Source organism: Mustelus asterias, chromosome 4 (assembly GCF_964213995.1).
Source record: "Mustelus asterias chromosome 4, sMusAst1.hap1.1, whole genome shotgun sequence".
Lineage (NCBI taxonomy): Eukaryota > Metazoa > Chordata > Chondrichthyes > Carcharhiniformes > Triakidae > Mustelus > Mustelus asterias.
The window spans coordinates 57,293,427-57,319,674 of NC_135804.1; the positions used below are offsets into that span (position 1 = coordinate 57,293,427).

At 43.9% G+C, this 26,248-nt stretch overlaps 1 protein-coding gene across 1 annotated transcript in view; it reads right to left on the bottom strand.

The window, feature by feature from the left end:
- Positions 1–26,248, bottom strand: part of LOC144492421 (Y+L amino acid transporter 2-like) — a 94,886-nt gene that overhangs the window by 43,155 nt on the left and 25,483 nt on the right. The window contains exons 3-4 of the mRNA XM_078210429.1: positions 24,557–24,698; positions 9,895–10,018 (exon numbers count right to left, since the gene is read on the bottom strand). Coding sequence (XP_078066555.1) covers positions 9,895–10,018; positions 24,557–24,698 — 266 coding nt within the window. The remainder of the gene's footprint in view (positions 1–9,894; positions 10,019–24,556; positions 24,699–26,248) is intronic.

Genomic DNA, 26,248 nt, shown 5'->3' on the forward strand with positions numbered 1-26,248 from the left:
CCAATGCAAACGGAATGCCGTTACACTCACTGAGGGTGCCTGCCAATTGTTTTTGCCAGTAAGCAGTTTTTCAGTACCTTCTTGGGAGAGACAAAGTAACAGTAGCGCTTGACCACAAAGCTCTTCAAAGCATTTTTACAAACCACTACAATCTGTTCCAAAGTGACTGCATAGAATGTTACTGTGAATGTGATATACAAACAAGGAAAACATATTTACACTGCAGAAATGTTTTTGAAAGCAATGCTCCCCATGAAGAAAGATGAGGAGGCTACAACAGACTGTGACATCTTCCAGGTTCAGTATAAAGTAGCAGCAAGATATGATCAAAAACCATCAACCCTGCAGAGACACTGAATCTGACAGACAAGCATTGCTCAAATCAAGCAAACTACGTGACAAGATGCAAATCTACAAGCCCTACGTGATGATGAAAGAATGGCTTGAGAGCATCATCTATGGTCACAAGGACATATTGGGCATATGAGATGAATTGACAGCCCAAGATGGTATCTTGCACAAAAGATATAGAATCTTCATCCTTAAGGTGATGAGGAGAGATGCTGAAGCTTATGCATGCAAGCCATCAAGGAACTTAAATGACTCAGAAAAAAGCAAGAGCTATGTTTTACTGGCCAAACATGAGTAATGAAATTAAGGATCACATTTGCCAGTGTAGTGCGTGTAACAAGTACCAAGCCAATCAAGCGAGAGAGCCATTAATGGCGCATGACATCCCAGACAGACCATGGATGAAGCAGGGAACAAACCATTTCACCTTGGCAGGAACTGATTGTCACTGTCAACTACTATTCTGACTGCTGGAAGTTAGACAAGCTGACTTCAATGACGGTGAGAGAAACAGGAGAATGCCCGAAAGCCCACTTCAGTCGGTTTGGCGTTCCAGACATTGTGATGAGTGACAATGGCCCTGTGTTCACAAGTGATTAATTCAGCCGATTCACAAAGGATTGAGAAATTTAGCACTGCATATCATTCTGCACTATCCCCAGAGAATGCAAAGACTGAGATGTCAGTGCCAAAGGACTTGACAAGAAATCAAACAAATCTAGCACAGGCAATCATATACAAGGCAATCCTTGAGTAGAGAAACATACCGACTGAAGGCATCGAAAGTAGACCTGTCCGGGGATCACTGCCACGCCACATGCAAGCTACTCTTCTAATAGCAAGAAAGTTACCGAAGCCAAAATTAATAACAGGTGTGAGTGAGAAGATCAAGGTAAAATGATAGAAAGCCAAATTTCAGTTTGAAAAGACTGCTGAACTATCGCCAGAGCTGAGCATTTGAGAGCCAGTCAGGGTGCAAACTTTCAATGGTCTCAACAGGAATCAGCCCACTGGAAACTTGGCACATGCATAGAGAAATTGTCAACTTGCTCATATGCAGTAGAAGTGAACAACCAAATATATCGGTGCAATTGTAGGCATATTGAACAAATAGCGAAGCTGTTCTTTCATAGCAATTGGGCTGTTAAGGAGGAGGGTTCTCACCAACTGTACTGAATACAGAACTACCATCAATCCCAAAGGTTTGCAACTTACAAATGCAATAGAACAATAACAGTCACCAAGGCAATAAGGGTCATGGGAATGGCATTCTCCAGACAAGGATCATCACCTAGCTGGCGTTCTAATGTGTCTACTGCCCTTGTCTTTCGAGATGATATAAGTCACAGAGTTGGAAGGTGCTGTTGATGGAGCCTTGATGAATTGTTGCAGTGCATCTTGTAGATGGTAGACACAGCTGCCACTGTGCATGGGTGGTGTGGGGAATGAATGTTTAAGATGGTGAATATGGTACTAATCAAGCGAGCTGCTTTGTCCTGGAAGGCCTCCAGCTTCTTGAAACGAGCTGCACTAATCTAGGCAAGTGGACAATATTCCATCTTGCTCCTAACTTGTGCCTTGTAGATGGTGGACAGGCTTAGTGGAATCAGGAGGTGAGTTATTCACTGCGGAATTCCCAGTCTCTGACTTGTCACAGTATTTATATGGCAGGTCCAGTTCAGGATTCAGCAATGATAATGCCATTGAATTTCAAGCTGTAATGATTAAATTATTTCTTGTTGGAGTTGGTCATTACCTGGCACTTCTGTAGCACGAATGTTACTTGCCACTGATCCTCTTAAGCCTGGATTTTGTCCAGGTCACGCTGCATATGGACACAAACTGCTTCAGTATCTGAGGAATTGCAAATGGTGCTGAACATTGTGCAGGCATCAACAAACATCCCCACTTCCAACCTTATGATGGAGGGAAGGCCAATGATGAAACAGCTGAAGATGATTGTGCCTCGTGTACTATCCCAAGGAACTCCTGGAAGCAATGTTCCCGGACTGAGATGATTGACCTCCAGCAACCACAACCATTTCCTTTGTGCTCCAACCAGTGGAGTTTTCCACTGATTTCAATTTTGCTGGGGCTCCTTGATGCCCCACTCTGTCAAATGCCGCCTTAATGTCAAGGGCAGTCACTCTCACCTGACCGCTTAAGTCCAATTCATTTGTCCATGTGTGGACTTAGGCTGTAATGAGGTCAGGACCCTGGTGGAACGCAAACTGAGTGTCAGTGAGCAGGTTATTGCTGAGTAAGTGCTGCTTGATAGCACTGTGAACAACACTTTCCATCACTTTGACTGGTAGTTGGCTGGACTGGATTTGTGCTGCTTTTTGTGGACAGGACATACCTGGGTAAATGTCCACATTGTTGGGTACATGCCAGTGTTACAGTTGTACTGGAACAGCTTGGCTAGTGGTACGGCTGGTTCACAAGTAATATTGCTGGAACTTAGTCAGGGCCCGCAGCTTTTACAGTTTCCAGTGCCTTCAGCCATTCTTGATATCACGTAGAGTGAATCGAATTGGCTGAAGACTGGCCTCTGTGATGCTGGGAACCTCAACAGGAGTTTGAGATGGATCATCTAATCTGTCCTTCTGGCTGAAGATGGCTGCAAATGCTTCAGAATTGTCTTTTGCACTGATGTACTGGGTTATCCCAGCATTGAGGCTAGAGTATTGGTGGAACCTCCTTTTCCAGTGGGTTGTTTAAGTGTCCACATTATTCCCGATTGGATGTGGCAGTTTGATCCAATAGTTGTGGGATCGCTTAGCTCTGTCTATCATGTGTCGCATTGTCATTTTCGGTGCCTAGGTTGATACCGGGTAGTCCAACTGGTTTCATTCCTTTTTGACTTACTAATAGTTTGATACAATTGAGTGGCTTGCTAGGCCATGTCAGAGGGCAGATAAATGTCAACTACATTACTGTGGATGTAGGTCTTGTGGCACAGTGGGTGATGTCCCTATATCTGAGCCAGATTCTTTGGGTTCAAGTCCCATCCCTGGACTTGATGGCCAAGAAAGATGTGTTCGTAACTTGGTCAACAGGTTGAATAAAATTACAATACCTTCCAATATGATAATAGCAGGTGGTGAGACTGGGAGAGACTCCTGGTCAGCCATGCTTAGCATGGAATGGTAGCCCTCAAGCCTCTGGTGACAGACTAGATTTGGTCCAAGTAAAAACTCACTAAGGGATCCCCACTAGGTGTGGGAAGAGAAACATTACTGTGGATCTAGAGTCACATGAAGGCTAAACCAGGTATGGATGGCAGATTAGTGAACTAGATTGCATTTTAGGGCAATTGACAATGGTTAGAACATAGAACATTACAGCACAGAATAGGCCCTTTGGCCCACAATGTTGTGCCGAGCTTTATCTGAAACCAAGATCAAGCTATCCCACTCCCTATCATCCTGGTGTGCTCCATGTGCCTATCCAATAACCGCTTAAATGTTCCTAAAGTGTCTGACTCCACTATCACTGCAGGCAGTCCATTCCACACCCCAACCACTCTCTGCGTAAAGAACCTACCTCTGATGTCCTTCCTATATCCCCCACCATGAACCCTATAGTTATGCCCCCTTGTAATAGCTCCATCCACCCGAGGAAATAGTCTTTGAACGTTCACTCTATCTATCCCCTTCATCATTTTATAAACCTCTATTAAGTCTCCCCTCAGCCTCCTCCGCTCCAGAGAGAACAGCCCTAGCTCCCTCAACCTATCCTCATAAGACCTACCCTCCAAACCAGGCAGCATCCTGGTAAATCTCCTCTGCACTCTTTCCAGCGCTTCCACATCCTTCTTATAGTGAGGTGACCAGAACTGCACACAATATTCCAAATGTGGTCTCACCAAGGTCCTGTACAGTTGCAGCATAACCCCACGGCTCTTAAACTCCAACCCCCTGTTAATAAAAGCTAACACACTATAGGCCTTCTTCACAGCTCTATCCACTTGAGTGGCAACCTTTAGAGATCTGTGGATATGGACCCCAAGATCTCTCTGTTCCTCCTCAGTCTTCAGAACCCTACCTTTGACCCTGTAATCCACATTTAAATTAGTCCTACCAAAATGAATCACCTCACATTTATCAGGGTTAAACTCCATTTGCCATTTTTCAGCCCAGCTTTGCATCCTATCTATGTCTCTTTGCAGCCTGCAACAGCCCTCCACCTCATCCACTACTCCACCAATCTTGGTGTCATCAGCAAATTTACTGATCCACCCTTCAGCCCCCTCCTCTAAGTCATTAATAAAAATCACAAAGAGCAGAGGACCAAGCACTGATCCCTGCGGCACTCCGCTAGCAACCTGCCTCCAATCCGAAAATTTTCCATCCACCACCACCCTCTGTCTTCGATCAGACAGCCAGTTACCTATCCAATCGGCCAACTTTCCCTCTATCCCACACCTCCTCACTTTTATCATAAGCCGACCATGGGGGACCTTATCAAACGCCTTACTAAAATCCATGTATATGACATCAACTGCCCTACCTTCATCAACACACTTAGTTACATCCTCAAAAAATTCAATCAAATTTGTGAGGCACGACTTGCCCTTCACGAATCCGTGCTGACTATCCCGGATTAATCCGCATTTAGGGCGGCACGGTAGCACAGTGGTTAGCACTGCTGCTTCACAGCTCCAGGGTTCGATTCCCGGCTCGGGTCACTGTCTGTGTGGAGTTTGCACATTCTCCTCGTGTCTGCGTGGGTTTCCTCTGGGTGCTCCGGTTTCCTCCCACAGTCCAAAGATGTGTGGGTTAGGTTGATTGGCCAGGTTAAAAATTGCCCCTTAGAGTCCTGGGATGTGTAGGTTAGAGGGATTAGCGGGTAAAATATGTGGGGGTAGGGCCTGGGTGGGATTGTGGTTGGTGCAGACTCGATGGGCCGAATGGCCTCCTTCTGCACTGTAGGGTTTCTAATGATTTCTATGATAAATCTTTCTAAATGGTCGTAAATCCCATCTCTAAGGACCTTTTCCATCAATTTACCAACCACCGAAGTAAGACTAACCGGTCTATAATTACCAGGGTCATTTCTATTCCCTTTCTTAAACAGAGGAACAACATTCGCCACTCTCCAGTCCTCTGGCACCATCCCCGTGGACAGTGAGGACCCAAAGATCAAAGCCAAAGGCTCTGCAATCTCATCCCTTGCCTCCCAAAGAATCCTAGGATACATTTCATCAGGCCCAGGGGACTTATCGACCTTCAGTTTATTCAAAACTGCCAGTACATCCTCCCTCCGAACAACTATTTCCTCCAGCCTATTAGCCTGTAACACCTTCTCTTCCTCAAAAACATGGCCCCTCTCCTTGGTGAACACTGAAGAAAAGTATTCATTCATCACCTCGCCTATCTCTACTGACTCCATACACAAGTTCCCACTACTGTCCTTGACCGGCCCTAACCTCACCCTGGTCATTCTTTTATTCCTCACATAAGAGTAAAAAGCCTTGGGGTTTTCCTTGATCCGACCCGCCAAGGACTTCTCATGTCCCCTCCTAGCTCTCCTAAGCCCCCTTTTCAGCTCATTCCTTGCTAACTTGTAACCCTCAATCGAGCCATCTGAACCTTGTTTCCTCATCCCTACATAAGCTTCCCTCTTCCTTTTCACAAGACATTCCACCTCTTTCGTGAACCATGGTTCCCTCACTCGGCCATTTCCAGGGACATACCTATCAAGGACGGCACCTAGGGCGGCACGGTAGCACAGTGGTTAGCACTGCTGCTTCACAGCTCCAGGGACCTGGGTTCGATTCCCGGCTTGGGTCACTGTCTGTGTGGAGTTTGCACATTCTTCTCGTGTCTGCGTGGGTTTACTCCGGGTGCTCCGGTTTCCTCCCACAGTCCAAAGATGTGTGGGTTAGGTTGATTGGCCATGCTAAAATTGCCCCTTAGTGTCCTGAGATGCGTAGGTTAGAGGGATTAGTGGGTAAATGTGTAGGGATAAGAGGGTAGGGCCTGGGTGGGATTGTGGTCGGTGCAGACTCGATGGGCCGAATGGCCTCTTTCTGTACTGTAGGGTTTCTATGATTTCTATGACACCCAGTATTTGTTCCTTGAAAAAGTTCCACTTTTCATTAGTGCCTTTCCCTGACAGTTTCTGTTCCCATCTTATGCCCCCTAATTCTTGCCTAATCGCATCATAATTACCTCTCCCCCAATTGTAAACCTTGCCCTGCCGTACGGCCCTATCCCTCTCCATTGCAATAACAAAAGACACCGAATTGTGGTCACTGTCTCCAAAGTGCTCTCCCACAACCAAATCTAACACTTGGCCCGGTTCATTTCCCAGTACCAAATCTAATGTGGCCTCACCTCTTGTCGGCCTATCCACATATTGTGTCAGGAAACCCTCCTGCACACACTGCACAAAAACTGCCCCATCCGAACTATTTGACCTACAAAGGTTCCAATCAATATTTGGAAAGTTAAAGTCCCTCATGCCAACTACCCTGTGACCCCCACACCTATCCATAACCTGCTTAGCAATTTCTTCCTCCACATCTTTATTACTATTTGGGGGCCTATAGTAAACTCCTAACAACGTGACCGCTCCTTTCCTATTTCTAACTTCAGCCCATATTACCTCAGCGTGCAGATCCCACTCGAAGTGCCTTTCCGCAGCCGTTAAACTATCCTCGATTAACAATGCCACTCCACCTCTTTTACCAGCTTCCCTACACTTACTGAAACATCTATACCCCGGAACGTCCAACAACCATTCCTGTCCTTGTTCTACCCACGTCTCCGTAATGGCCACAACATCGTAGCCCCAAGTACCAATCCACACCCCAAGTTCATTTACCTTGTTCCGGATGCTCCTTGCATTGAAGTAGACACACTTCAACCCACCTTCCTGTCTACCGGTACCCACCCTTGACCTTGATACCTTCCCCAATACCTCACCACCCTCAACACTGACTTCTGGACTACAACTCCTTTTCTCACTCCCCTGACAAATTAGTTTAAACCCCCCTGAAGAGCCGTAGCAAATTTCCCTCCCAGGATATTGGTGCCCCTCTGGTTCAGGTGCACCCCGTCCTGTTCGTACAGGTCCCACCTTCCCCAGAATGTGTTCCAATTATCCACGTATCTGAAACCTTCCCTCCTACACCATCCCTGCAACCATATGTTTAACTGCACTCTCTCCCTGTTCCTCAACTCGCTATCACGTGGCACCGGTAACGTACCAGAGATGACCACATGGTTGGTTACCATTTGACTAACTTTTAATTCCAGATTTATTAGTTCAATTTAAATTACACCAGCTACCATGATGGGATTTGAACCCAGGTCCTCTGAGCATTACCTTGGGTCTCTGGAATATTAGCCTCGTGATATTACCATTGTTGGGAGAAATATAAATGATAACAGTTGAGATTTTAAGGTTTAAGAGTTAATAATTAATCAGAAAGTAATGGGCAATGGTTCCAGATTCCTTTGCTGCAGAGAACCAGCTTTCTGCTTTGTTAAAAAGCTTAGCATCGAACAGGATTCTAGCAGCAGACAATTTAAAGGCAGCAGAATTTCCAGCTACGCTTAGCACCTCACAAAGACTGCATGAACTTTAGTAATAACAAAGTTTTGAAGTCAGACAGCAAGAACTAGATAGAGATAGGGAGAGTACTCATGCCAAGAGGAGTTGAATGGGTGCAAAGGTAAATAAAGTTAAAGTTTTATTTATTAGTCACAAATAGTCTTACTTTCACACTGCAATGAAGTAACTGTGAAAATACGTAACTAGTACAAGATGTGCCTGCTTTTGGTAAAACATAGAAAATAGGTGCAGGAGTAGGCTATTCGGCCCTTTGAGCCTGCACCACCATTCAATATGATCATGGCTGATGATGCACTTTCAGCATCCCACTCCTGCTTTCTCTCCATCCCCCTTGATCCCTTTAGCTGCAAGGGCCATGTCCAGTTCCCTCTTGAACATATCTAACGAACTGGCCCCAAAAGCTTTCAGTGGTAGAGAAATCCACAGGTTAACAACTCTCTGAGTGAATAAGTTCTTCCTCATCTCAGTCCTGAATGGCTTACCCCTAATTCTTAGATTGTGACCCCTAGTTCTGGACTTGCCCGACATCAGGAAAATTCTTCCTGCATCTAGCCTGTCCAGTCCCATTAAGATTTTATATGTTTCTATGAGATCCCCTCTCATTCTTAGGTACCTTTAGGTAAACTATAGGTATTGTTAGATTGAAATTTAAACAATGTCTGTGCATGTGCGAAGGATGCTACAAATATGTGCAGTTTATCTGTTAACACCAGAGTCTGCCTCGGAGGCCTTTCTCTGCAGTAGCACCCTCCCTGCATATGCTTGAATAAAACGATCGTAACCTGCTCTGAGTGTCCTGTGGACAATTCATAAGAAATCAGCAGTAACAATCTGGCATAATTAGCAGGATACCTGTATTGGAGCCTTGGGATGGCTCTGCAAAGGGATGAGTATATTTATCTACCACCCATAGTTAGTGCAGTAAGGCCACTTGGGAACAGTCCGGTTGAGTTTCAAAAGTTCCAATTAAACAAGTATGTAAAATTAAAAGGCAATTTGTTAACAAAGAAAGGGTTTTTAAAAATATAATAAAGGAAAACTCAGACCAGACCAGGATAGATAGGTGGCACCGGGAAATCAGATGGAGATGTGCTGGCAGGCTATTTAGCTGAAGCCACACAGGGAGGCCTGATCCCTTTGCCGGAATTCTACCACCCTGCCCGCCACGGAATCGCAGCGGGCGAGGGGCGGACAATGGAAACGTCCGTTGACCTCGGGTGGGATTTTACGGTCTCGGGTCGAGCAAAGTGGTAAAATCCCGCCAACCTGTCTGTGAGAGGAGGCTGGGCCGCAAAGCTAGGCTGCTGTTAGCAAGCAGATATTAGTTGAAGCAGGCAGATCAGGCCAGACCCCCTGTTGCCTAAAAGGCAAAAATAAGATTGTAAACAATGAGCGCAGAATTGGTCACGCAGAACTGAGTTTGCAGAATTGGTTGCAAATGATGAGTGAGCACAGGCGGGTTAATGTTCAGGTGAAGTCATATTGGCAAAACAATATCTGGTTAAAGCCGTGCAGGAAGAATTCACCCCTGAAAACAAAAGTTAAAGTCAACAAGAGCTGTGTCAGATTTGTACTCCATTACTGTCTTTTGTTCTCTACTCAAGACGGCCATGTTCCATTTCACCACTCTAAAATAATTTGCCTATGCTTGGTGTCTCCTGCCTCCCCCATCCCCAAACAAGTACAGGTTGCATTGGCCATGTATAACTGAGTTGTTAAACCTTTTATATATCTCTACCCCAGCCAATAATGTATTTCTCCAAGTATCTCCCTCAATTTGTAAGCAATACAACATATTTATTTTGCCTTGCTGCATCCATGTTAAACTCGAGCATTCCCAACACAAATTTAATTAATCATGACCCTTAGGAAACAAAGTTTTAAACTCTTGTTTCTAGCATTTTCTTCTGTCTGAAATATTTAATAGGAACGCTCAGAAATATTATCATAAACACTTACCATCGCTAAAGCATGACTGTTGATAATGGTATTTGGTTCTAACACACTGTAATAAGCCAACACTGTCAGAATGTAAAAGCTAATCACCAAAGGCAGCGCAATAAATATGGCAAGAGGGAGATTCCTGAAGAACAAAGAAAAGTAATAATGAGATGTGATCATTCAACAGAAATATCATTTCAATATATCAATAAGTACACATAGTTTGAATAATCAGTTTTGCAGGCTCAAAATATATAGTTCAAAACTGTGCTCAATTATTTGTTTTGATAAATATGACATTTTACATATATATTGCATTTTTTGATCATCTGTAAATGGTGTTTGAAACCAATCATTATAACAGGATATTTTTGTGATATGAAGGATATTTGTACAATACTTTAGTACGGTATTCCATTTGAATTATATTTGTGCAGTACTCCATTAACTGTACATTGATGGACAGCTTTGCTAAGTAAAACTGCTATACAACATGTGCACTTTTAAAAACTCCATTCAAGGGATGTGGTCATCATTAGTCAGCATTTATTGCCTATCCCTAATTGCCCTTGAGAAGATGATGGTATAACAGAGGTGATGTGGGGCTCTCACGGTTCTCCAGCCAACAGGAAAGATCCCTGTCAACAAAATTAAATTCTCCCCATGGCGTAAGTTTGCCACTTGCTTGGGCCCTGTTTGTTTCTGCTTACTTCTACTTGTCTATATCCAATTTTGTGTTCTAGCATCTGTTAATAAGATTGGCGGAAAGTTTATGATTCCCCCGCCATTGGGTCTGAAGGCAGGGGTCTTGTAAAATGCAGCACATGGCCTGCCTGGCCAATTACACCCCCTCCCTTGAACTATTTCCCATTTTACAGGGATTGGAGGCAGCAGAGATGTCATGCAGCCTGGCAGCCCATGGGTCTATTGAGCCTTTAGGTGGCCAATTAATGGTCACTTAAGTTCTTCATCTTGCCCAGGCTGTTATTTTTCCTTTGCAGGAGGCAAGCCCTATAAATTTAGCTGTGCGGGCTGGTGTTGGGCGGAGGGGATACCTCTTTCAAGGGCCCCTTGTGCCCATTGGAGGCACCCCTCTCCTCCAGAAATAGCCTAATTTAACCCTCTCCCATACCTCTCAAATGCCACCCCCTATCCTCTCACTCTCTATGCTGAGGCTTGCCAGCCAGGCTCCACCAATACCTCATTCTAACCTTCAGTCCGCCTCTATTAATTCCTTTTATGGGGACTGGCTGTAATCCCAACATTGATAACTGCTTGAACCGGTGCTGCTGGATCTACAGAACTGCTGGTCATCCAATCGGCCAGCAGCTGGCCAAGTCAGCACTTCCACTCCAGATGGGTTGGAAGCCAATTAATGTGCTACAGAATGTAAAATGGCTGCGGACAACCAGTGTCAATGGGGATAAGTTCCTCACCAAATCTTTGGATGGTAGGCTGGAAACATTGTCTTCTGTAAACTCCTGTCATATGTGTAAAGAGACCTTGGTAAAAGATCACATAAATGTGACTAATTTTGGGTCTAACATCCTGATTACACTGGCACAGGAAATTACATCAATGGTTACTTAGCAACACTGCAGAATAACGGTTGAGATTTACACTGAATCGATGGAGAAGATTTGAACTCATTTAAGACCCATCCACCTGCAGAATTAAAGTTTCGCTCAATAGGTACCATCATGGTGTTCTGTGTGCTCAGTTGTTGTGATGGATTTGCCTGATCTAATTGTCTTGTTTATGAAATTACAATAATCAATGAATAGCAATTCAAAGACAGAAACAAAGACAAAGTGATCAGTTACAGCAGCAAAGAAAATGCTATTGAGTTTCTTTATTTTTAGATTGGTTTCAGAAACCAGAGCCAGCCAGCCATTCTAAGTCAGTGTCGTTCAATAGATCAGCCATTAGTTAAGTATGGTGAACCGGAAATCCAGATATCACGAACTGCATTTCTGACTTATAACTTAAATGTAAGGAACAAACATCATTGTTTCCTTCACTTCTTGGATTGTTGAATGTTGGTAGATGGAATAATTTTCTATTTAAATCAGGGCATATGGCTAATAGTGTTGCTGTCTCCATGGCATGTCAGTGATTCCTACTACAGCAACCATTTGCACTTACGTGGCTATCATTAACATAGCAAAATATCCAAGGCACTTCACAAGAGCATTATCCATCATTAATCATCTCTGACATTGAACCTCTCAAGCAAGTATCAGGGCAGATGACCAAAACTTGATCAAAGAGGTAGATTTGAAGGCACATCTTAAAGAAGTAGAGAGCAGTAGAGAGTCAGAGAAGCTTAGGTTAGGAATGGGTTCCCAAACTGAGGTCCACGGAATTCCAGGGTTCCGCATTTGACCTCTAGGGGTTCCGCAGAGGTTCTGACAGCTGAGTGATAACAAGGCAATATTTCTTTTAAAAACCTGAAAGAAAAAGCGTGCAAAGATTCAGGGATCTGCAAAATGCCAAAATTAGAGGAACACAAATATCTCAAAAGGTTGAAGGCTTTACTTTGCCTCTTTAAATTGTTTTGTGCGGTCGCGCACGTGATATATTAAAGCAGTCAACTTGTGCATGGCCTGCATGAAGATCTTTGGGTTGCTGTATGGTTGTGTAGCTTAGAGGAAATATTGGTTGCTGTGCTGGAGGCAGTTACAGAAATTGGGAGGGGAAAGCCTTGAACAAATTTCAGGAATGAGAGTAGTCAAAAAGTTCAAAATATTAGTTGCTGAAGACAAAAAGGATTTTTTAGTGACAAGAAGTCATGTAGTTATAGCACTTTTTTTGATCTGCAATGAAATGCAAATATTTCTAGACCACTTCAAATGGGTGGAATTATTAGAGTTCAAGTGGGTAGAAACATTAGTTTTCCCTTTGATTATTGTCAAGAATGTAGACTAATGCATTTTTATCGAATCACCAAAGTGACTTCAGCATTACCTTGCTGACTTATGTACATGCGAAGCAAAGGACTATGGTAGAGCTTCATAAATTATTGTCCAGTGTGACCCCATTTAGCTCACCACCACCATTCCAAGGGCAATTAGGGATGGACAACAAAGGCTGACTTTGCTAGCAATGCCTATATCCCATTAACGCGTATATAAAAAGAAACTTGAAGTTTGATTTTGTTTATCCTGCCAGGTGGCAGGATAAACAAAATAGCAATACATCAGCCGAGTAACATTTGGCATGTAATTTTTAAAATTTGTGTTCTTCAGATTAATATATGATACTTCATATAAATATGAAAATCTGTGTTTTTAAACTACTTTGTAAAAATGTTATTTTATGTAGCTTTCAATGGGAAGGCTGTGGTGCAGTGGTACTGTTACTGGACTAGTAATCCAGAGACCCAGAGCAAGATCGGTACCAGGGTTCAAATCCCACTATTTGACAGCATGGTTGGTGCAGGCTTGGAGGACCAAACGGCCTGTTCCTGTGCTGTAATTTTCTTTGTTCTTTGTTGTTCAAAGCAGATGGTGAAATTTGAATTTGGTAAAATTGTGGTTTAAATGTCTAATGATGACCATGAAACCATTATCGATTTATGTAAAAACCCATCAAGTTCCCCTTTAGGGAAGGAAATTGTCATCTTTACCTGCCATCCTTACCTGGTCTGGCCTACATGTGACTCCAGATCCACAACAATGTGGTTGACTCTCAAATGCCCTCTGAAATGGACAGGCAATAAATGCTGGCCCAGCCAGCCAGTGATGCTCACATCCCGTAAAAGGAATAATAAATTTTGGCCAAGCTCTCCATACTTCAAGGTGACAGAAGACTTAGTGAAGCTCCTCTGCCCCTCATCCGCCCACACATTTAAAAAAATTCTTTCACAGGATGCTGAAATTGCTGGTTGAGCCAGCCTTGATTGCTAATTCCTAACTGCCTGTGAACTGAGTGGTTTGCTAGGCCATTTCCTACCCTGAAGGGCATTAGTGAAGCAGATGGATTTTTAGTTTCATGGTCATTATTACACATTTAATTCTGGACTTTTTTTTGTTGAATTCAAATTCCACTATCTGCCATGGTGGGATTTAAACTCTGGGCACCAGAATGTGACCTTGGGTTTCTGGATCACTAGTTCAGTGACAATACCATTATGCCACCGCAACTGGTAATCAGGTCCTTTGCGCCTACAATACACAAACACACCCTTAGCCCTAACCCATCTCACCCACACACATCTCCTTCTCAAATCCCCCCTCAATCACTCATCCCCTCCTTCTCCACTTCCCATTCAGGCAACCTTCCCTCCCTCTGCTCAATTTACTCAGCCTCTCATCATAGAACAAGCCTCTTATTTCAGGAGTCAAGTTAGTGATTTTTTGCTGTACCACCTTCAAGGAAGATCAGACATGAAGCCCGAAACAATATGCAGTGCTCTAGATGTAGTCTCATCAAAACCCTTGCACTCCAATTCTGTTGCAATAAAAGCCAACATGCCATATGCCTTCCTAATTGCTTCCTGTACCTGCAAGCTAACGTTTTGCAGTCCGTGCATGAGTAAACCCAAAATCCCTTTGAACGTCAACATTTAGAAGTTTCACACCTTTTAAAAAATATTTGGTTGTAACTTGAGCTCCAGGGCAGTGTAGCTGGGTGTACCCTAAAGATGCAGAGCGGACCCCCACCAGAAGTTCTCAGATAAGGTTTTCAGGGCAACTGCCTAGGAACTAGAAACATACCATGGGCAATTGCATGCAATGGAAACCATCTGAATTTGCAGTTTAAAGGGCAAGCTTTGGATGGTTCCAATTGTGTTACATTAGTAGGTATCCAGAAAAGGGGGGGGGGGGGGGTTGTAAAGTTTCAGAATGGCCAGAAAATGTAAGCAGGAAGGCTAAAGTGGGATTCACGACCAGCATCCGGACTTTTCTCGGCCATTCTTTATGACGTAATTAGACTCATGCCAGGAAACAGCACGAGGCTTATTACAATATTGAAATTCAAATTTGAATCCCACTAGCAGGGATTAAAGCTGGTTTCCAGCAATGGAGATCAGCTGTGATGGCCTCGCTGGGGGCAGAGGCCATTGTGGAACCCCAGGAGGCCGGGGGGCTGTGCCTCTTGGGCAGTGCCAAGCTGGGCACCCTGGCACTGCCCATTGGGACTAGACAGTGCCAAGGGGCAGGGCCTAAGGGGGGGCGGGGCCTGATCAACGGGAGGCTGATCAATGGTGGTGGTGAAGAGGGAGAGCCCAGCGATTAGTGGGGGACAGAGGGGGGGTGATCAGGGCTGGCCATGGGGGTTGGGGGGGGGTTAAAACCACTCCAACTCCTAGATAACTATGGTGTTGATCTCCTGACTCCCCTTACTGGACCCCCCGACAATCCTCCATGCCCCCACTAACCCTGACTTACCTCTTCAGCCACTTCAACCCCAGGTTACTCCATGTCCCTAACACTCCAACTACTCTCCGACTCCCCCAACACACCTGACCCTTCATAGCTATCCTCCACCCTGACACTCCCCAACTATACCCAGTTCCCCAACTACCCTCCCATCTCCCCAGCCTCCGACTACTCTCCACCTTCTCTATCCCCATCCCTCTTCCCAGAATGCAGTAGTTTACGTGCTTTTGTCCCATCTTATTTTCTCCTCCCTCCGGAGGGTTCAGGTCAAGAGGCTGACTGGTACCAGAAGTCACCGTTAAAGCCTGCTCTGCTGCAGTTTTCCAATCAGTGTGGACCAGCAATGGCTACAAGAGAGTGGCAAGTAATCAAATTGGGGATTGCGCAAGGGCAATATGGAGATACTTTCGGAGAGGGATCTTGAGGGGGAGTTGGAACTGGTCATCATTGGAAAGGCCATTGCTGAGGCCATAGGTAGCAGTGAATCCACTGAAGATGGCAGTATCCTTGTACCTAATTCTCCTTCTCGCATCCTATTTTCTCCTCATCCTGCAATCTTGTTTGGTTTACAAGCTGTAAATGGTGTTAAGTATGCACTTCTTATTCCTTTTCCCTCACTATAACCATGCTCCATTTCCTTTCAGATATCCAAGGCCTATAACCTGTTCAAGGCCCAAGAGAACAAAGTTGATGCAGACTCAGCACCATAACTTGGTTTCATATGTGCAGTCACCAGCACTGATACTGATACTGTCCATGTCTTAGAGCATAACATAGAGGCAGGATACGTACATGGTGAAAAACACAAGTGCATTGGAACAGGGAAAGGAACAAGGATAATGCAGCTGCTAGCTAGATGAAGGGTGAACAATAGTTCCGCTAGAGGACTCCAATAAGGTTTTGATGGGTCAAGCTACAGAAGACAGCTGATGGATGTATATATCAAAGTGCTTGGTGCATTGAGAATATTGCCGCGAAACCCTTTGTCCAATGTCAAGTAAGGAGCATGGAGGAGCCTGGCACCAACATAACATAGAGTTTGCACAGAGCTTGGAGCCCATTCTTTTCAGCATGGAACTGATCATCAACTTCATTAACACACTTGTTGGCCCAACTAAGCTGCAACAGCTGATTGCTGATATCTAAGCTTCCACTGTAGCACAAGCAACTTCCACCAAAAATCTGATTACTTCACTGGAAGCTCAAAATGATATAATACAAGATCAGCTTGTTATTACGGAAGGTCAACTTTTACCACAGAAATTCAGTCTGCTACCACCAGGGCTGTGAATACCAGTCTTCAAAGGGGTTTGTTGCATTCCATCAATCTGTGCTCCAACAGATTACTAGGATTACTGATGCACGACCCCGGAGGAATGGATGGCTACATGGGACACAAGCTTGCTGTGCTCTCTCAGGGCAATTCATGATTCTACATTTTCCACTCCACTGGTGCCCTCGTTTTTGCCTGCTGGCCAGCTAGCCCAGACAGCTGGTGTCCATAGGAGATGGTGCAGTCTGAGGCTGGACCCCTGAGGCACAATGCTGCTTAAGATCATTGTGAAAGGCCAACTGCAGTCGCCTCCATTCAAAGTTAGGAACTCGCCACTAGCAGCCATTGGGGTAGCCCTATGTAGCAGCATTTAGGTCAACAAAGGCCCATGAAAAACAGGCACAAAAGAAATGAACAAGGGTGTATAATAGGTTTAGTTCATAAAGTTGTTTTGGAATATGCATATTATGTTGGGTTTTATCTTTGCATTGTGGCCAGAACAAAAATATTATGGTCAGTGTCGGACGAAAAATAAGAAATAAGGGACTGTTGGCGATTGGGAAACTGGGGTTGAGGTCATTGGTATTGCACTCTTCTTCATGTAATTGGTTCATGCACATTTCAGGCAGAAAAAGGCAGCCTCTCCTACTCCTCCTCCTCATCCGCCAGAAACTCCCTCTTCTAGCACCTAATCCTGCTCTACATGGCCTCTGCTCATTTTGCAAGTCATGCCTGATTCCAATAGCAAAGCCTATTTGTGTACAGGAAGTCCCTGCTTAACGTCGAGTCACTTAACAGTTCACTTTAATATTGACAAAGCATTGTCAATATATTATTTGAATATTGCCAGTTTCACTTTAACATCGTGTGCCGACTTATTTTCTGTAGCCTGTCTGCTCACATGACTTTCCTACAGTGCTTCTGCCCTTGCCTTCAGTCCCTCTTCCTCCTGTTCCTGCCTTGCCTCTCTAGGCCTTGTCCACTCACACTCTTGCACCCCTCCATCCCCGTTTTTACCCGAGTCCTCAGAGTCCATTCTTCAGCAACTCTTGATTTCTGGCTCTGCTCCTGGGCTCTATCTAGCGGCAGATGTTGTTTGGTGCAAGTAGGCAAGGACTTAAGCTGTTACCTGCACCAAACAATGGCTGTCACTAGATGGAGCCTGTTCAATCTGAAAGTACTGTACTGAGGTGAATACTGTGGTGAGTACCGTACTTAAAAAATAATTTAATTGTACATTGTATTTCTTTTATGCATCTTAGTGATGTATTGTATTATGTTTCCTACAAAGCTGCGCATGTATGGTACAGCATTTCATTTTGTGCACTGGTTTTCCTGGGTGAGAAATGTCCGAAAGAACTTAACAGTGGTTTTTACATTGACTCCAAGAATCATGATTGTCAGGAACGCAACCACACTAAGTGAGGACTTATGCATCCATGTCCAGCAGTACCTTTGTGCAGAAGCCTTGAAAATCAGCAAAAAGTACTTCAGCAGCTGTTACATTATTCCTTAGAGTTCTGGAACTTGAAACAACTATAAAAAGTACCAAAAATGTGCAGAATTGTAGCACAGCTAGAATAAATCTAGCAGCAATTAATCTGTGAATAGTTATAGTCTCTTTAAGTAGTGCTAGTAGATCTTTCATGCTGCTTAACATATGTATTCAGCTGTACACGGTTAAGAGAGAGCATCAACTGGGATGTGGAGCTCCAAAAGGGCAATGCTGGCAATAAACTAGTATTGCATGTTGACCGATGTAATGACCTACCTGCTCTGTATACTTCCAGCGGATATCAAATGCGCACATGCTAACTCCATTCCTAATGAAGCCTCATGCTTCACATCATGTGCCACATGGCAGACTCTCTGGAAGCCAAACGGCACTCAGTATCAAAAAATCAATTGCTACCAAGTCTAATTTCTCTTCCACCGTGTTTTGAACCTAAAGACCTGCAACAGAGACCACAGGTTTCTGTATTAGTTACAACATAGAACATAGAACAGTACAGCACAGAACAGGCCCTTCGGCCCACGATGTTGTGCCGAGCTTTATCTGAAACCAAGATCAAGCTATCCCACTCTCTATCATCCTGGTGTGCTCCATGTGCCTATCCAATAACCGCTTAAATGTTCCTAGTGTCTGACTCCACTATCACTGCAGGCAGTCCATTCCACACCCCAACCACTCTCTGCGTAAAGAACCTACCTCTGATATCCTTCCTATATCTCCCACCACGAACCCTATAGTTATGCCCCCTTGTAATAGCTCCATCCACCCGAGGAAAGTCTTTGAACGTTCACTCTATCTATCTCCTTCATCATTTTATAAACCTCTATTAAGTCTCCCCTCAGCCTCCTCCGCTCCAGAGAGAACAGCCCTAGCTCCCTCAACCTTTCCTCATAAGCAGCAACCTGGTAAATCTCCTCTGCACTCTTTCCAGCGCTTCCACATCCTTCCTATAGTGAGGTGACCAGAACTGCACACAATATTCCAAATGTGGTCTCACCAAGGTCCTGTACACTTGCAGCATAACCCCATGGCTCTTAAACTCCAACCCCCTGTTAATAAAAGCTAACACACTATAGGCCTTCTTCACAGCTCTATCCACTTGAGTGGCAACCTTTAGAGATCTGTGGATATGGACCCCAAGATCTCTCTGTTCCTCCACAGTCTTCAGAACCCTACCTTTGACCCTGTAATCCACATTTAAATTAGTCCTATCAAAATGAATCACCTCACAGTTATCAGGGTTAAACTCCATTTGCCATTTTTCAGCCCAGCTTTGCATCCTATCTATGTCTCTTTGCAGCCTACAACACCCCTCCACCTCATCCACTACTCCACCAATCTTGGTGTCATCAGCAAATTTACTGATCCACCCTTCAGCCCCCTCCTCTAAGTCATTAATAAAAATCACAAAGAGCAGAGGACCAAGCACTGATCCCTGTGGCACTCCGCTAGCAACCTGCCTCCAATCCGAAAATTTTCCATCCACCACCACCCTCTGTCTTCGATCAGACAGCCAGTCTGGCACATGATGGCTAGGACAGTTTTATAAACTAGAGATACAGCTGCCTCTGTATTTCCCAAGTAATTTCTCAGTTTATTTTGTGAATCAACACCAATAATTTTGTGTTGGTGTTTTAATATTGCAACACTTTGATTAGATATGTACATGTCAAGTCAAAAATTAGTCAAGATGATATGTAGGTTGGTTTGGAGGAGCAGGTGTCCAGCCTCTAATGCATAGGGAGGCAACATTTCTCTCATTGGTCGTCCTAATAAAAGCTCATGGTTTCGGGGTAACCTATTGGCATGGATTGAAGATTGGTTAGCTAACAGCAAACAGGTCAGAGTTGGCGTAAATTGGGTATTTTTCTAGCTGGTAGGATCTGATGATTGTATGCCACAGGGATCAGTGTTGGGACCTCAATTTACAATTTATATAAATGACTTGGATGAAGGGATTGAAGGCAAGTGTCATAATTCTGCCACAGGCTGTTTCTGCTCCCGCAGCTTACAGAATAGTAGTCTTCACCAAGGGACCTACAACTCCGATCCTGGTAAAGTTACAGGCTTAAGAACTCCTGCTGGCTGCTTCCCATTGAGCAAGCTTCCATTTTCACAATAAGGCAGTTCATACTCCACGAAGCCCACAGGTAGATCTATCAACGATCCTCTGTGGCCTCTCCCCTCCAACCAACTTCTTAGATCCATGTCACTCGCCGCACCTCCACTGCGAGGATGTTCCTTGGGGTTGGTGTTTCCTTAATGGCCTTTATTTTATCCTCCACTGGATTGCCATCTACTTGGCAGTCTAAATAGACTACTTCGGCTACCTGGGAAATGCATTTCTCCCTCTTCATGTGGATTCCAGCCCTGGAAAATTGTTGCAGGACTTCTTCTGGACGTCATCTAAGTATACTGCTACCTTGGATAGCTCTTGAAGGATGTTCTCCATAACTCTCTGGAAGATGGCTCATGCTGCGAGACCCCAAAGACAAAGGGGTATACTCGTATAGTTCCTTATGTATGTTGATTGTCACATATTTCGGAGAGGACTCATCCAATTCAAGCTGGAAATAGGCGTGGCTGATATCCAACTTGGGAAATGTCTTGCCACCTGTTAACTTGGCATAGATCTTTGATAGGGTACCTATCAACTTTAGAGACCCGCTTGACTGTCTGTTTATAGTCCCCGCAAAGATGAACTGATCTGTTCGGTTTAAGAACAGGGATTACTGGCACAACCCATTCTGCAAATTGCACCAGACTTATTATATCCAAACTTTCAAGGTGCCCTAGTTTAGTTTCCACCTTCTCCAGCATGGAGTAAGGGACTAACCTGGCTCTGAAGTACCTAGGTGCAGCGTCAGGGTCAATGTAGATCTTGGCTTTGGTTCCTTCTATTTTCCTTAGGCCCTCCTGAAAAACTCCAGAGTATCTACTGATCACCTCATACAGCAGGCAAATGGGATGACAGTGGCACCGCTGCCTCACAACGGCACAGCTGCCTCACAGCGTCAGGGACCTGGGTTCAATTCCCAGCTGGGGTCACTGTCTGTGCGGAGTCTGCACCTATTCCCCTGTCTGCGTGCGATTCCTCCGGGTGCTCCAGTTTCTTCTCAGTCTGAAAGACGTGCTGGTTAGGTGCATTGGGCATACTAAATTCTCCCTCAGTGTACCCAAACAGGCACCGGAGTGCCTACAACTAGGGGACTTTCACAGTAACTTCACTGCAATGTTAATGTATGTCTACTTGTGACACTAATAAATAAACTTTAAAAGCTTTAAACATACAGTTCCCTCAAACCTAACCTGAAGATTTCCAACCAGTTGAGCCGAATCTGCTGGAGTCAATCTCTCCCCATAAAGCTTGAGTGGGAGATGAGCTGATTGCTGTTTATAAGTCACCGGGGCCACTGTGGTGCCTTTTATTTGTAAAGGTTCTCCTATATAGGTAGCTAGTCTGGCCTTTGTATCTTCCAACCTCAGGTGTTGGATGCCCAATTTGAGGTGGTTATAGGTTTGTTTTCCAATAACGGAGACTGCGGCTCCCATGTTCATCTCCATCTTCAAGGGAAGGCCAATTACTAGTAATTCCACTATTATTGGGGCAACTTTCATTGTTATAATACAATTCAATTGTAGTATTCTTGTCTTTGGAAGAGGGGATACCTGTATGGTATGCTCAGGTACCATCCTTGACTTCGTTCTTAGGCAGCATGAGTTTTGCCTGTTCCTGAAACTTTGCTGTGACTGTGCCCTTTTGACAGTGCTTGCAGTAATTCGTCCACTGGCAACTGCACCTTTCTAGGGTATGCTCTTTCATACTTTTAGTGTTGGCACTGCCATTTCTTGACTGGTGGTGACATTAGGGTTCCTATATCGAATGGGGCCCTTTAATACCTGACTGACACAAGCACTCTCCATTGAAGGCTGGTTGCATGAGGCCCCTCCCCCTAGTTGGAAGTCTTTGCTGCCAGATGCCCTTGTAGTTCCTGAACTCCTTTTTCCACATTCTGAAGTGACAAGGCTATCTCAACGGCTTTTTTTAAGTTCAGATTGGGTTCTATTAACAGCTTCTTTTGGATGGTTAGGACATTTATGCCATATACCACAGCAGTGCTTAGCACTATTGCCTCACAGTGCCAGGGACCCAGTTTCAATTCCGGCCTTGGGTGACTGTGTGGAGTTTGCACGTTCTCCCCATGTCTGCATGGGTTTCCTCCGGGTGCTCCGGTTTCCTCCCACAGTCCAAAAATGTGTGGGTTAGGTTGATTGGCCATGCTAAATTGTCCCTTAGCAGGGTAAATATGTGGGGTTACGGGGATTGGATGGGATTGCTGTTGGTGCAGACTTGATGGGCTAAATAGCCTCCTTCTGAAATAGTGTAGGTTAGATGGGCTTTAGATTCGTTTCACAGATCGGTGCAAAATCGAGGGCCGAAGGGCCTGTACTGCGCTGTAATGTTCTATGTTCTGTACTGTAGGGATTCTGTGATACCAACCTGTCCCATAACATTTCATTAAGATGCAGTCCAAATTTGCAATGTTCAGTTAATTTCCGCCACCCAGCCAAGAACTCAGTGACAGGTTCCCTAAGGGTTCTCCCAGCCATGTTGAAGCAATATTACTGGAGAATTACCGGGAGCTTCGGGTTGCAGTTTTTTTTGTTAACCAGTTCATCAAAATGGCTTTTGAGTCAAAGGCATCTGGATAAGACTTCTTATCACACCAAAACTAGGTGCCCCATATGCTGTTGCAATGTCACTTCATGCTATTAGCCTCTTTCAATGTTGTTAGCACAGAAGAAGTAATCTATGTACCCAGTGTATTGGATCCAGTCTTCCCCAATGGTGTCATAGGGCTTGAATTTCTTGGAAATGGCATCGTTTTTCTTACTGGAGAAATTCTTCACGTTCAGAGATTATCCGGAGGAAAAGATGAAGGAAGTAAATAATTTTTCTCTTTGCCGCCAATGTAGTAATTCAGCCACATGCCAATTTCTGTCACCAACACCCTTTATTATGAACCAAAGGAACCATGCAGCTTGTACTCCATGAGGCACATGGGTATTAATGATCCCTGTGGCCTTTGTGGCCGTCATAACAGTAAGATTGCTAAATTTGCTGATGAAACAAATATAGGTAGGAAAGTAAATTGTGAAGGGGACATAAGGAGGCTGAAAAGGCGACTAAAATAACAAAATATTGTGAATGCTGGAATCTGAAACAAGTACAGAGGATGTCAGAAAAAAATCATGACCCCAACCTTCCTGATGCTTACTATTTTAACTCAGCACCTTGTTCTCATGCCTACATGTCCATCACATTGAGATTCAAATGGCCAAGATAAAACCTGTCACCCCTTTTATTTTTGAAAATATGGCATTTCAACTTTAAACTGACTGGATATTGTGCAATTTGAAATGAGACACAAAATGCAAGGCCATGTCCCAACATGTAGGCAGAAAATTCAAAGAGGACACCCTCAGGGGAGTGTGAATGCAAAGACATTTCTTATAATTTAAGGATCCATGGGAACTCATCACTGTCCAAGGAAGAGATATTAAAATGCAAAGCGCTGGATATTGAAACAATAACTGTCAGACAGACCTACCTAAAACCCCATGGAAATATTCAATGAGTGAACTATAACAGGCCAGGCTGCAGATAGATTATAAGAAAGCTTTCAGCAGAGCAAATAAGCTGAAGGTTGCTGCTGTCTCATTCTTTAGAACAAGGGTAGTAACCAGTTTGAAAGACAACTTTACTAGAAATCAACCAGGGAACTGAGATCTTGTAATACTTGCAACATCTTCTACATGTGACTGCATCCACAAAACTAGCTAATTCAGAGTAAGTGGGGCTATCCTTTTGTTCTACTGAACTCCAGAACTAAGGCAGAAACCTACTGTTGCCAGCAGTAAAGCCACTGTGAATTCATTGCCAGAAATTTCCACCGTCATTGTTTTTAGGTAACCAAGCAGTAATCATCAGGCATGCAACAGTTTCAGCTACCATCTCAAAAATAAAAGTTACTTTTGAACTCTTTAGAAAATGTAAGTGCATGCTACCTCATTTGTAATCAGTCAGCTTTTCTTGTGTGTGTTTTGTGTGAATGAGTGAATGAGTGTTGTTGCGATTATAGTCTTGAGTGTTGAAAAAATATAGGTTTATTCTTTTTTTAAATTTAAACTTAGGAGAAAGTCTGTCTTCTGTCTGATTTTGAAAATCACAGCACTCGGGGAGGTTAAAACACCTTTAAAACATATCTTGTTGCTGGTGGTCGAGAGGTAGAATGAAGGGGAACCATCCTATCATCTCTTTTTATCCATGTCATTCCATAAAACCAAAACATAGCTCCGATAATCAAAAGTAGTCCTCAAGAAAATCTCAAGAATTCTTGAAAAAATTATTTTGACCCCTACCAGGAGTAATCATTCTGTACACTAGGATAATGTGTTTATCATTGTAGTTCTACAAATATAGATTGTGTATAATGAGTGTGGACCTACCTCTCACAATTATTAACCTCCTCCGTTACAAAGTTAAGTGTGTCCCAACCTGAGTAAGAGAACAGCACAAGATATAGTGCAAGAGATATCTTATCAGCATCCCATTCAGAGTCCTGAAATGCATGACTAAGGTCAGAATGTCCTGCAAAAAAGGGACAAACAATGATTGTGAAATAATTTTTCACTCTACTTTTAATACAGCAAGAGAATGCAAAAGTATCACCTCACTAATGATTTTTATAACATGTAACAATCTTCTATTTGCAAAAAAATGAACTAGACCAGCCACATAAATAACATGGCAGTTAAGGCTAGGGATTCTGTGGTGAGTGAATCATCTCCTGACTCCTCAAAACTGTCCCACAATGTAAGAAGCACAAGTCAGGATGATGGAATATTCTCCATTTGCCTGGATGAGTGTAGCTCCAGTTCTGGTAATGTCACTGGACTATTAATTCAGAAGCTTAATGCTCTGGGGATATGGATTCAAATCCCACCATGGCAGCTGGTGGAATTTAAATTCAGTTAATAAAAGAAATCTGGAATTGAAAGTTAGTCTCAGTAATGGTGACCATGAAACTATCATTGATTGTTCACTAATGCTCTTCTGGGATGTAAATCTGCCATCCCCACCTTGTCTGGTGTACGCGTGACTTCAGATTCACAGTACTGACTCTTAAGTGACTCTGAAATGGCTGAGCAAGTCACTGAGCAAGGACAATTAGAGATGGGGCACAAATACTGGTCTTGCCAGTGGTGCCCACATCACATGAAAGACTAAATGGGTCTGAACTCCCATCAGTATTACCAAGTGTTACACTATGGAGCTCAAAATGCTCTCTTCCCTATTCTTTGAGTATAGAAGGGCAGGATTTGTAAAGTTTTGTAAAGCCAAACAAAAGGCAAGCAGAACGCAGTAGTTCATTTCAAGAGAGACAGAATTGAAAAGCAGATTCTATGTTATATTTGTATTGAACCTTGGCCAGATCACACTTAAGAGTATTGTTAACAGTTAAAATTTCCATATTATAATAAAAGGATATAGGGACATGAGGCCAAGTGCAAAATGCCAAAGGTGATACCAGAATTGATAGGTTTTGCCAATCAGCAAAGAGTAAACAGACTAGAGCTCTTTTCTCTACTGTTCTGAAGATTTCTTTAATATTATGAAAGAGTTTGATGTGGTTGATGTAGGCAAAATGTTTCCACTTGTGGGGGAGCCCAAGAGTAGGTGCCATAAATATAGACAATAAGCAATAAATCCAATATGAAATTCAGGAGAACACATCTTTACCCAATGTGTCCAAAAAAGTGACAGTATCATTAGATTGCATTTTTAAACTTGCCCAAAAACAAGTCTGAAACTCATCTGTTTTCAGCCTTTAATGTTTGCCTCCCCTGTATTTATCCAGCTTCTCCTTAATTGCATCTATGCTATTCAATTCAACAACTTGTGATAGTGAACTTCTGAAGCCAACTGCAGGCTGCTCAGGGCACCACTGCACAGGTGCCCTGACCTCCCAGTGAACTGGGGGACTTCATGCCCCCCTCCAACACCGCCACCTCCCCCCCCCCCCCCCCCCCCCCAAGCATAGACACTGCCCACCCTTCCCCAACATTGGCGGCAGTGTAACTGCTCCGCCCTACCATGGCAACATGGGTTGCTAGCATCAAGTCCCCCATCATTCTCAT